Below are 12,370 nucleotides of genomic sequence, written 5' to 3' on the forward strand. Positions count from 1 at the left end.
AATAAAAATCTTATCCAACCCTATTTACAAACAAACTTTACGCAAGATCTTTTTGTAAAGAAAAACCAAGTTGAATTTCTTTTTTTAAACAAAAAATTCTTTATTTAGCTGCACGCGCACAGAGTAGGCGTAGATTTATTTATTGAAGCAAGAATTTCTAATGAGAAATTTAACTCTATATTGATTCACTTTGGCAATTATTTTTTACTTTGGAGAAGAGGGATAAGAGAATATGTTTTCGAACAGCAATTCATCAATTTATTTCAGGTATTCAGTCAAAATGAAATCAACGGAACTAACTCATTTACTGTTTTATATAAGCATATCTTTCACAGACATGAAATGCAAAAAATCAAAAAGTAATGATTAAAAAATAATTACATGTATTTGATAAAATAAATATTTTTTTTTGTTACTATTAAATACCTATTCCTTATAATAAAACGTTGTCAAAATAATTTACATTTACTGAAAGGAAAAAGAACAGCTCTAACAATTCGCTTCATTAAAAAACTGGCAAGAAGTAAAATTTTTAATTTAAAGATACTTTAAAGATAAGCACGAAATCTTTAATACAGATCATGAGTAAATAAAATTGCATTTAAAACCGCGAAAATGTTTTAAACTCCAAAACGCAAAAGAGTTTTTATTGCTACCTAATAAAACGATGTCTTGGAGGGAAAATAACTCTATGTCAATCAGTAAAAATACATAATAATACTTGTCGAACTATATACATACAAAAATTTGCTTCAAATATGTTTTTCATAATAAATATCTAGTCGTATGAGCAACTTTTAAAATAGTGGGGGAAAATCTTTAATATTAACGAAATAATAAATTGCTTTACAAAATATAAAATATCAGAGTAAATTCATTGGAAAAAAAAACCTTAAAATAACATTTGTGTTTCTTCTTTCCGTTTTCTATCAATACTTTTAAAAAAGGGTCACAAAAATAGTCCAAAGTTTCATTTTACATTGAAACTTTATATATGAGAATACTCAAACAGAAAACTAATATTGATTTGATTTTGAAAGGCAATTCATGGCAGCAAATACAGGTTTCACACCTGAATCCATTAAAATCCACATGAACAATTAAAAAAAAAGAAAGTAAATATTAGTCAAGGTGATTAAAATAATAAATTGAATGGCATTTAGACTGGTAAAGAAATGTATGAATGAGTGAATATAATGTATAAAATCATTATAACACTGATGTGAAATAAGCTCAAAAAGTGAATTGATTCATAATCATAAAATATAATTCAAAGTACTTAGAATAAACTTGTCTTTAACATACATACAATAATTCCTTTCACTGAGCACTTGCAACTTTTTAAAAGATGTTTTAAAAAACACAAGTAGTACATTTAATAAAATAGATCATATATGCATTTTAATATCAATTAAATTTAAAAAATCAGAGTCCAGAACTAAAAACAGTTCTTTGAAACACAATAAAATTCAAAAATGAGGGTGCATTACAACAAGAAGCATAAAAAAGCTTTTTTAAAGGATAAAACATTTGCTGAGAAAGCAAAGATAAATTTAAACTTTTAAAATCCACTCCAAGAATGGTTTCTTCAAAATGTGCAATTAAAAAACTCAATACTTAAAAAGAAAAACAATATTAAAAATCTTTAGTCAATCACCAAACAAATGACACCAGAAATTAAAAAACTATGCTGTAACCTGTAGTCGGTTGGTGCTGGCTGATGGAGTTACACTTTGCTGTCGATTATTGAAATGGTTTTGTTTCTTTGAAAACTGCATTGATTGAAGCTTTAAATAATGAGACTGCAAAGCCAATCTTCTGGTTTCAAATTTTTGCAACTCTTGCATAATTAAATAATTCTGAACAAGTTGAGCAGCTAATGGGTCATAACCACTCGCTAATAATAATGGCCATTGTAACTTTTGTAGATATTCCAGATTGAGGATTGGATTTACACCAGCAGGAGTAAATGCACGATTAGCCAGAAATGGTATTGTTGGCGAAGAGTTTTTCCGGGAAACAAATGTTTTTGCTGTTGGTGAAAGACACTTCTCAAGTTGACGATGTCCATTAGATAAATTAAATGGATTTACTAATGGTTGTGTATTAATCAAAGGGTTATTTCTCATAGGATAAACTTTATTCACAGCATGTTGGTTAGCAACAATTGGCTGTTTTTGAATGACTGTTGGAAGTTTGTCAAGCACCTTTGCAAGGTATTCTGAAGTAGAATTGACACAATCATCACCTTCTTTGTAAATAACTATAACAGCACCATGCTCACCTGGGTGAAAAAAATTAGATTTTTGTAAAAAAACAAAATTTTGTAAAAAACAGAACTTTTGTTAATCCTTAATAATAACAACAATAATAGAATAATAATAATAATAATAATAATAATAATAATAATAATAATAATAATAATAATAATAATAATAATAAAAATAATAATAATAATAATAACAACAACAACAACAACAACAACAACAACAATACTACTACTACTACTAATAATAATAATAGTAAACAAAAACAGCAAAAAGTTTTTATGCAATCAAAACCATTCAACTTTAGAACTATTTTTGAAATTTTCTGAATTATTTTAAATCATCTTGTTTGTCAACACACCCAATTGTATTTTAATGAATTAACTAACATCAACTTTATTTTAAATGTGTACTGAGAAAACAAACAGAATCAACAGTGTGAAAACAAAAATGATTCAGGAAGTCACGGTAGTTGCATCACAGGAAAAGCCAAATACTTCCTTACTAAGATTATTACTTCTTTTAACTAAGAAAACTAGAAATAGCCGTTTATTTTACTATTGAGAAAAAAAATTTTTTTTCATGATTTATTATGAATATAGATTTATATTAAGAACTCGAATATAAACAGTTGTTAGGTTTAAATTACCGATTCTGTAGGAGACTTCACTTGGATCTATCCACAAATCCAATTTCTTTGGAAGACTATCAGTTAAAACTGATGAATGGAAATTGGCTTCCATTGCTGCGTGGGTGAGGACAGCATCCATTTGGTTTTCAATTGATACACATCGATAGGCGCTTCCTTTTGAGGGCTTCTCTGGATACCAATGGCCCTCAAATTTTGTTGTTAAACCTTTAGTTAAATATTTTACAAATTGTTCTTGTTCAGATTTTGAACATTTATTAGTAAGAAAGGATACCACAAACTGTACTGCAACTTGCACTTCGATATCCATATTTAAGTTTTCCTTCAAACGCATGTGAACAAATCAGCGTTAGTTATTCTTCTGAAAATCAATCACAAGAACACGTTTTTAAAGTGCTTTAGTTTGTTGATGTGTTAAAACAAATATATTTTCGAAACTGAATAAAAGAAGTTAGTGCGCTTGTTTTAAACACCAATCAAATTACGCAATATCAAAAGTAAAACAAGGGAGCTCTTATTTGATTGGTTAATGCTTCGTTTTAATTGTTTTATTTTAAAATTCTTTGTTCGAAAAACATTCCGTCAGCAAGAGACATGTGTTTTTGTGTTCCGTTTCGATGAGCATCTAATTAGTTAGCTTATTAAACTGTTGATTAAAAGGTATTGAAAATTATTGAAAAGTGCAAACTAAATGTTCGGGGCCAGCGAACAAGGTTGTTTTCAGCGGGTCATTGGTAATACAGGGCAGAAACTTCATTTCATAGACAGTGATATCACATTCTTGCTTTAAAAGCAACGTTTGCGTTCATTTATGATGTTAGAGTTATGATTAATGCTGCTGCTACAAACAAATTAAATGTGAAGGAGAGGTTAATTAACAATTGGGCCGGTTTAATTAACATATTATAAACAAAGTGCAAGAATGCGCGTGGGTGGCTACGATTTGAAGCGTCCTTTATGATGTTGAGTTTCTTAATGTTTCGTGTTTATCCAATATATAAAAGGTTTTTTTCATTGCTGAGTTATGAGGACGGTTTTGTTATTTGTATTGAAAATTGTAAATACTTCATTACAACAAATCAGTTTTCTGAAGGGTGCATTTATCTATTAATCATTTTTCTTAGCTTTTCACTCTCCACTATAATTCTTCGTTCCTTATTCCAATAATATTTTTCTTAACTTTTTTTTTATTCTTGCAAGACTATTTTGTTTATCACTTTGAGGAGGAATATGTATTTTTAATATTGAAAATCAAAGCAATTAAAAAACCGGAAAAATTCATGTGAGCTGAGAACTTATAATTTGAAAGACTCTTCTCAACACCGTTATGCGCACACTTGCGTGTAATACTATCGTTCACTTGCGTGTAATACTATCATTCACTTGCGTAATACTATCATTCACAGCGTAAGTTTTTCAAAGAGTTGTATAATAAGCTTTCAACCAAATTATCGATTTAATTAGCGAGAGCACGCCCGATCAACCAAGCGTGGATTGTTAGCCGCATTGTGAGTGAAAGGTGGCAAGTGCAAAAAATCTTTTGATCAACACAAAATGTCATTTAACCTGCGGCGAATGAAGTGAAAGGAAAATTATTAATTACATTAGTTTTACTTTAAACTTAAATCTTTAAAAGATTTTAATTAGAGTTCCAAGTCTTTTTTTATTGCATATTCGAATTCTTTATCTCCATGAAAGTAATTTTAAAATTAGTCAACTGCTTGTTTACGTTTTCTTTCGCGAAACCCTTTGTTTATTAATTGTGATCTTACTGAAGAACTATCCGTAAAGTTACCCGTTTGGGGAAAACAGTTGTTAACGTTGAAGGTTTTTCATAATAGATAACTATTGAGCACGTTTCCTCGCAATTAAAACCAAGAGATACATGTAATCTGAAAAATATTTAACAACGGCTTAAAAACAAGATGGACTCACAAAAAAAAAAAATCAAATTGTTGGGTCTAGAAAAATTGTCTCTGACATTGTGTAGCAAACGTATCAGTAAATTGTGGTCGTGAAAAAAAGCAATCACAATTGACTCGATTTTTTAATACATTTTACTTATGCTAGACGCATAACTGAAAAAAAAAAAAAAAAAAAAAAAAGCAAGTTGAAGGTGCGGAAAAAGAAAGCAAAATTTATTAAAGCGACGATATTGTTTAATTACGTCATTCCGACCAAACTTTTAAAAAATAGGGTGGTAAAAGTTCCTCAGCTGTAGGTGTTGATTAAATTATAAGCGGCTTCAAATAAGTTTTTGGCGTCTCCGAAAAAAAAGAAAAAAGATGGAATCGAGGAATATAAAATCAATTCTGATATATAATGAGTATGAAAAGAATAAAAGCGGTAAATATTTATTTACAAAAAAAAAAACAACAAAAAAACAATTAAAAATGAAATATTTTTCGCATAGGCTGAAAATGCGCAAAACAAGTTAAATGTAGAATATCGGTAAACGCATGCCATCTGGAAAGACAAAAAAGGAGAAACAAGTCTAAAAATACATCAAAACTTACAATAATTTATTGTAAGTTTTGAGTTTCTATCTTTTAATTGTTAAGTTAATTTATTGAATAAATTAACTTAACAATTAAAAGATAGAAACTCAAAATATTGTAGTCAGATAAAAAGTCTTCAAAGTAAATGAGTTGGTTTTTAACCTGTGTATTTGAGCTTTCAGGTTGTTCACAACATGCAGTGTTCCGCCTGAAATTCTTTCAAAGTTTATAATTAAATACTACAAAATTGTTGAATATTTGTAACTTTTTTTTTTGTTGTTTTATTGCGGCTCCAGTTTGTTGATTCTTATGCTATATAATGTAAAAGATATTCGACTTTTAACAAGGAATCAATGTCTGTGTTTGTGTCTGTATTTGTTGAAAATTGGTATGCATGAAGAATGAACAAACAAATTGTACAATTGAAAAAAATGGCAGAAAATCATTCACGGAAAGTTTTTTCACAAAACAAAGAAAAATTCATTTAAAATCATTTTAAAAAATTCTTTTCTCTTGTTTCTTAAAGCTACAAAAGTTTTTTTCCCAATGTTTTTTTTTTACGAATATTTTTTAAATTACTTTTAGTCAGTGTACGAACTTTTTGCAGCAGTATGATTTACTGTGGCATTCAATTGGGCGTAAATACCTTAGTTTTGCATGTACAAAAAAGGTAATGTACGAAGAGTTTTACGTTTTTTGGTTATCAATTTAAAACACTGAAAGCCAAAGTTGCCTTACTCTCCCCAAATGGTTAGCCTCAGCCCCAAGATGGAACTTAAGCATACACAAGGATGGATGATTCAATTTACTTACTAGTGGGTATCTGGGGCAAGTCTATAAGATATTCAGAATAAAAAAAAAGCATCTCGAAAAGTGGTACAGGGTGACACAAAAAAACAGTCATCAACATTTGTATTCTAATTTTGTTTGATTTCTTTAATTTAAGCTTTTTATAGTATAATTGGTCATGTTTTAATCTATTTTTATTTATACTTGTAATGTCAAATCAACGTACAGAATATTTGGCTTTACACAGGCTCCAAATGCGTAACTGTGGGATTATGCAATCGCTAAGTATCGACCCGGCAACTGGCGCTCGGACCATCAAGTGCAGTAATAAGTTCGTTTTATGATATTAAATCAGTTTTGTTTTTACTTCGTGTTTGTTTATCTCATTTCAGTTTTAATTTCATTTTCATTTCCTTTCAGTTTCGAAAAACGATTTTGTTTTTATTTCGTTGCACATGTTGTAGCCTGATACACAGCCTAAAAGCAGTACAGTCACGTGACTAGTACACGTTAAAAAAACTAAGCAACTGAATGCAGTGTTACACTAAGTAGGGCAGAGGTAATAAGACATAACAAAAGTTTGTCTCAAAAAAAGTTTCAGCAAAGCAAAGATAAAATTCAATAAATCATAAATGACTAAACAAGTATTTCAAGTATAACTTTGTCACGTACTAGGATAAGACAGTGTTACGTAGTGATGCAGTTCATTATCATATTAGCAGCAACTTATTCAATTTTAAAAGTACTCTCATACACAAAGATTTAGACATGCGGTTGCGTCTAGATGATGTAAGGTAATCAATGAAAGAAAATTAAACTCTCTCAACTTATGCTTCGCTCGCTGTAGCAGCAAGCAGATCTTTAGCTGTAGGAAAAAACTCTGCATATGATGCCCTTCTATTCTTCCAGAAAGCAAATGAATCTTTGATATAAACGTATTTTATATATCGCTATCATATATGTTAATTTCTCCTTGCATATTAATGAGGGTTGTGCTAGAAGTAGTAGAGCTGCTTGCTGTCAGTGTCATATTAGAGCATCCCGCCATCGGAAATTGCGTAAATGCGTAAATTCCGATGTGAGAAATAGTTTACAAAGGTGACTCCAATGTGATTTAATCTTTTTATTTTCCGATATTTTCCGATGGTTTGTGGTGGCTTGCAAAATTTTGCTGTAATTTTGCGAAAACTTCGTAATTATAGATAAATACATCGGAAATACCACAATATTACGAGTTTACACTTTAAATACGATTTATTGTGAAATTACGCGAAAATATCGTACGATAATGTGTAAATCTCGAAATATATCGGAGAGTGCGTGAAATTCTCCCCATCGGCCTCGGACTACATTGCACCTCCGATGTGATACCATTCCTCACCATCGCATCACATCGGAGTCACCTTTATAAACTATTTCTCACATCGGAATTTACGCACTTACGCAATTTCCGATGGCGGGATGCTCTATGTCATATTCTGGAATTCTGTTACCTTAATTAAATAAATGTAGAAATATTTTCATCTGAGGTGAAACCATTTTCTTAGCAAGACCACCAACACTGCTGCTGCTGCTGCAAGTGCCAGCAATAGGACTGGTTGTAGAACAATTACTATCATCGGTTTCACCTGCTCACTGCTGTCATGATGATAATAAAACATATTGCTGCTTCTTTCAGAGCTGCTGGATCAGGTGTCAGGAAGATAGCTATAAAAACCAGAACTAATTTGTTATGTTTTACCAATAATAATATGTTAAATTGCACAATGCTTACAAATGTACATTCCTAATAATAGACAAACTACATAAATCGCGAGGTTAGAATTATTTTGTTCTATCTCCAAGTTTAAACGTTGGGAGAAAGTTTTTGATTTTTTTCTTAAAGTAAAAGTTATTTAAAATTTTAGCTTTAATTTTTTAAGAAATAAAAACTTATGTTTTAAATAATTTATGTTTAAACAAACTATTTGGAAAAAAAATTGTAAAATAGAGCGTATTTTAAAAGCGATCATTATTTAGTAAAATTAATAACTCAATTTCTCTCAACTTTTAAAATGGGAGATAGAACAAAATAATTCTAACCTCGCGAAATGATGAAAGTACTTTATACAAAGTATAAAAGTCATCAAGGTTTCCACTTTCAACCTTTCAATAAAAAAACTAATTAATTATTACCTGCCACTGATGGATCTAAAAACGATGCTGCTATGAGCTGTTAATGAATTAAACCCGGACATACCAGAACCTAAAATGTAATCAAAACGCTTTTTAAAATCTTCAAGAAGTAATTGTGAGACAGGCTTGGCTGAAAACTGTTGTATGTGAGTCCCCAAGTCCAAAAGAGCAGGCACAATAAAGGACAAAGACCTGCCATCGGTTTGCAAAATATCAATCTGCTGGGAAAATGGTTCTAGCAATAAATCTAATTCCAGAATTTGATCCCACTCAGAACTTCGAAGGATATCGTGCTTACAGAAAGCCAATATCTTTTCTTGCCGAATTTCCGGTAAGCGTTTTAGCATATAACATGTTCTGTTGCAACATGTTTGGCACTCGACTATCAAAGGTTTGCCTCACACTCGAATTAATTTTTGAGTAATCACTGAACTTTTCTTGACAATATTCACCAATTTTCTAACACTACTTAAAATAGTGGAATAATGGTTCTTGTACACTGGCTTAATTATTAATTAAATACTGTTTTCAAGACAAGGCCTATGTTTATAACGCATTTTAGCATGTGACAATCATTTTTACTAGAGTTATCTTCATTCTCTATTACACTGTCATCATTATATTCATCTGAGCTGTTTTGATTACAGATATCAGTGCTTGTTCTTACTGCAGGTTTTTGTGCAGCTTGTTCTTCAATTTTATTCTCTACCTTGTCCTTCTAACTCTTTACTCTGCAAAGCTTCATCTTAACTTATTGCTTCTTCTTGCATAATGCGCACAGTTTTGGTCATATTAGTCCATTATCTGTTAAAATTATCCAATAGATTCCAGTCATTAAAGATCTTTGTAATAAGTTGTAAAATGGTTTTTCCTGTATGGAGGCATTTCTATGAAGTCCAGAGTTGCATGTTATGTCTAGTCATTAGACGAGTCAAAAAAAGCTTGCCAAACTTTCAGCTTTTTTATCGCCCAAAATGCACATACTTTTACATTTCTATGACATATAAGTTTATAAATCATGAATGCCGCTTTCTCTTTTCCTTCCACTAAGAATGGGAGCAATTCTCATTTGTTATAAAAAAATAAATGTTAAAGATGATTAGCAAGTAAACAAAGCCCCGCTTGACAGTTAGCACTGTGCTTTTAGCTTCATATGTCATTGAAGTGTTTTGTTTGGGTTCAGCTAGAATTACCGCAAAGTAAGTTTGACAATAATACCTTGGATCTCTTGCTTATTTGTAAGTATTACATACGGTATAAAGACAATCTTTAACTCTCGTTCCTAATAAAAAAGAAACTATTTAGTTTTTGTTTTGTTTTTCTACATTAACTTTAAGTTCTTGTCTTTTATTTAACCACGCAATTCAGAACTGGCAGAGAACTCTTTTCACAGATGAAAAGGTCTTTACAGTGGAACAAGCGCTCAAGAATCAAAACGTCAGAATTTAGTCAAAAGAAACTACTGAAACGTCCGCAGTAGTTGAGCATTGATAAAATTGGCAGTCCATCATGGCTTGAGGTGAAATTTATGCAAGTGGTAAAACACCTCTTGTTTTTATCAATAAAGACATGATACTCAAACATGAATTCTATCGTCGTGACTTTTTCGAATCCGTATTACTTCCATGGTCGCAAGAGCATTTTGGCAATTCAATTTGGGCTTTTCAACAGGATTCCGCCCCAGCTCAAATGGCAAAAGTGACATAAAAATAGTGCAACGACTATTTTTCTGATTTTAGCTTCCTGAAGTTAGACAGAGTTAATGCGTTATTTGAAGCGAGAATGGGACAAAATTTCGACTATGGTGCTTCTTCGAATTTTTACCAATATTTCTTAACTGTTAGCTCTCTCCCACCCAACATAAAACGTCTTTAAGACAACTTTAAGACGTCTAGACAACTTAAAGATAACTTAAAGACATCTTAAAGACGTCTTATGCTGGATAGGCTGTGGCAAAGCTGTAGGGGGTCACTTTAAAACCAGCGGTACATAATATTGATAGTCCCATAACCAAATTCTTTAACAAAAACTATATTATCTAGATCATATTGTCATTTTTTAGTTGTTGATTTTCTGATTTTCAGTAAAATAAAGTTTATATTAAAAATCACGTGACTTTGATTAAATCTAAAAATACTTTAATTTATTATACCAATCCCTGAATTATAAATAAAACCCTGTTAGCATTTCAATTGTATGGCGATCCTCCGTTTTTCTAGTAAATTCTCCTATATTAAAGTTACAGATTATGGGGAAAATCTTTCCCTTAAAACCTCATCAAATGTAAATTATTACCGTCAACTGGGTATATTTGGGACAGCAGAGGTAACTTGGAATGAAAACGTTAACTTTGATTTTATAAGTTTGACAGCCTAGGCATTGAAGTTGGTTAATTGGTGTTATTTGATTTGATAAGTAAATTTAAGTAATTATTAAATGCCAGTGCTGTAAAGCTTACTAAAATGCATAAATAAATAACTGAACTTTATAACGAATTATTTACTTATGGGATGAAAGTTGTCCCGAAATAAGCGATTTCAACTGTCCCATATTCCACACTTCTACGCAGCGAAGGCGGATTGCGCCAAGAACACGATGTATTATAGCTCAAATGAATGCGACAATAAAGCCAAACAATTAATTATTATAGAATATAAATAGAATACATATAGCATGCATATAAAACACATACATACAGAATGCATATAGAATACACATAAAATTAACCTCGTTCCAAAGACTAATTGGTAGATAGATGCTTCTTTCGATCCAAGGAAACAGAGTTTTTGTTCAGAAATATACATTAACATTGGCTGACTTCCTTTATGGATGATTACCAGTAATTGACTAATCGTTTCCCCTTTTGTTCAAGATAATTATCAACAAACATCAGTTTATGAGTTTGTTAACTTTCAAAACTTTTTTAACAGGAATTGCATATGAAAAAATACTTAAAGAATTTAATCACAAAAAGTTTAGGAACATAAAATGAGGTCATTTTTAGTAAAACACAAAGTTGCCTTAATTAACGTCATGAAAATATACAAATTGTAACAAGCAAGCTGCTTCGTTTACTTCGTTTAGGTAACCATGGTTAGGTAACCAGGTTAACTTCGTTTAGGTAACCATGCCCTTACTACTCAGCTCACAACATGGAAAAAAAACTCAATAAATGCTCTTCATGATCTCTATGGTTCATTAAGTTTGGGGGCGAATAAAATCTTTGTTAAAGAGTTTTAGTTATAGGATTAAATTCCCTTTGATCATTTTAAACCCAAACATGAAATAATTTAAATCTCAAATTAAACTTATGAAATTTCATTCTTTCATTGCAGAACTTCATTTCCTTCTTGAAAAAGTACACAACTTCTTCCTAAAAAATGAAAAAAACTATTTTTCTTCTCAAAGTGAAAGTGAAATACGCTTCAAACTATTTATTTAGTATTGGATTGACCAAACAAAAAAGGTAAACGTAAAACGTAGGAAAACCAAAAATCAAATTTCTGTAAAAGATAAACCTGTTTAATGAAATCAAGTATGGACGAACAAGTTATGTTAAATTGATGAAAGGAATTGAATGCGACTTTTTTTGACTTGAAATTAAATCTTCTAGGTCTCTTTTACCAGAGTTCTTAAAATTGCAGGAGTCAACACCAGCAAAAAAGTATTTCAATATTCATGCAACTTCTCAGAAAAAGTATTAAATTTGTATCTAAAGCAAATATGTATCTGAATAATATAATACTAATATCCAAATAATATAATATCCTAATATCTTAATATCCTAAAATAAATTCACACATGCTAATATCATAAGCATGTGTGATTCCTTACTTTGATGATTTATTTCTCTGTTTTACTCTATCTTCTAACTCTAATGAAAGCATCAATATATAAAAATAAAACTTCACAAAAGCTATTGATGTGCGTTTGCAAGGTTACTTGATGATTAGACTAATGGAATCCGTTTATTATTGACAATTGGTATAAAT

The 12,370-nt window shown here is 30.5% G+C and overlaps 1 protein-coding gene and 1 long non-coding RNA gene across 3 annotated transcripts; one reads left to right on the forward strand and one right to left on the reverse strand.

Moving 5' to 3' along the window:
- Positions 1-235: 235 nt before the first annotated feature.
- Positions 236-3,362, reverse strand: LOC145184241 (uncharacterized). Its single transcript, XM_080059862.2, has 2 exons — positions 2,917-3,362; positions 236-2,284 (listed from the first exon to the last, which is right to left on the reverse strand). The coding sequence occupies exons 1-2, from the start codon at positions 3,248-3,250 to the stop codon at positions 1,686-1,688; spliced, it is 933 nt and encodes a 310-aa protein (XP_079915988.2). The 5' UTR covers positions 3,251-3,362; the 3' UTR covers positions 236-1,685.
- Positions 3,363-5,124: 1,762 nt separating this feature from the next.
- LOC149885730 (uncharacterized) lies at positions 5,125-6,569 on the forward strand. 2 transcript variants are annotated; one of them, XR_016454377.1, is made up of 3 exons: positions 5,125-5,262; positions 6,000-6,084; positions 6,432-6,569. It is a non-coding gene; the product is annotated as an uncharacterized LOC149885730 (long non-coding RNA). The 2 variants fall into 2 exon arrangements; XR_016454378.1 differs by having other exon boundaries at positions 6,451-6,569.
- Positions 6,570-12,370: the final 5,801 nt, after the last annotated feature.

The sequence above is a fragment of the Hydra viridissima genome, unplaced genomic scaffold (genome assembly GCF_058129835.1).
Source record: "Hydra viridissima isolate aposymbiotic clone 2 unplaced genomic scaffold, HvirCarnegie_v1 scaffold_7, whole genome shotgun sequence".
NCBI classification, from domain to species: domain Eukaryota; kingdom Metazoa; phylum Cnidaria; class Hydrozoa; order Anthoathecata; family Hydridae; genus Hydra; species Hydra viridissima.

Coding starts and splice junctions, on each gene's coding strand:
- LOC145184241 (XM_080059862.2), bottom strand. CDS start 3,250: ATGCGTTTGAAGGAAAACTTAAATATGGATATCGAAGTGCAAGTTGCA. Junction 2,285..2,916: donor TGAAGTCTCCTACAGAATCG/GTAATTTAAACC, acceptor TTTTTCACCCAG/GTGAGCATGGTGCTGTTATA.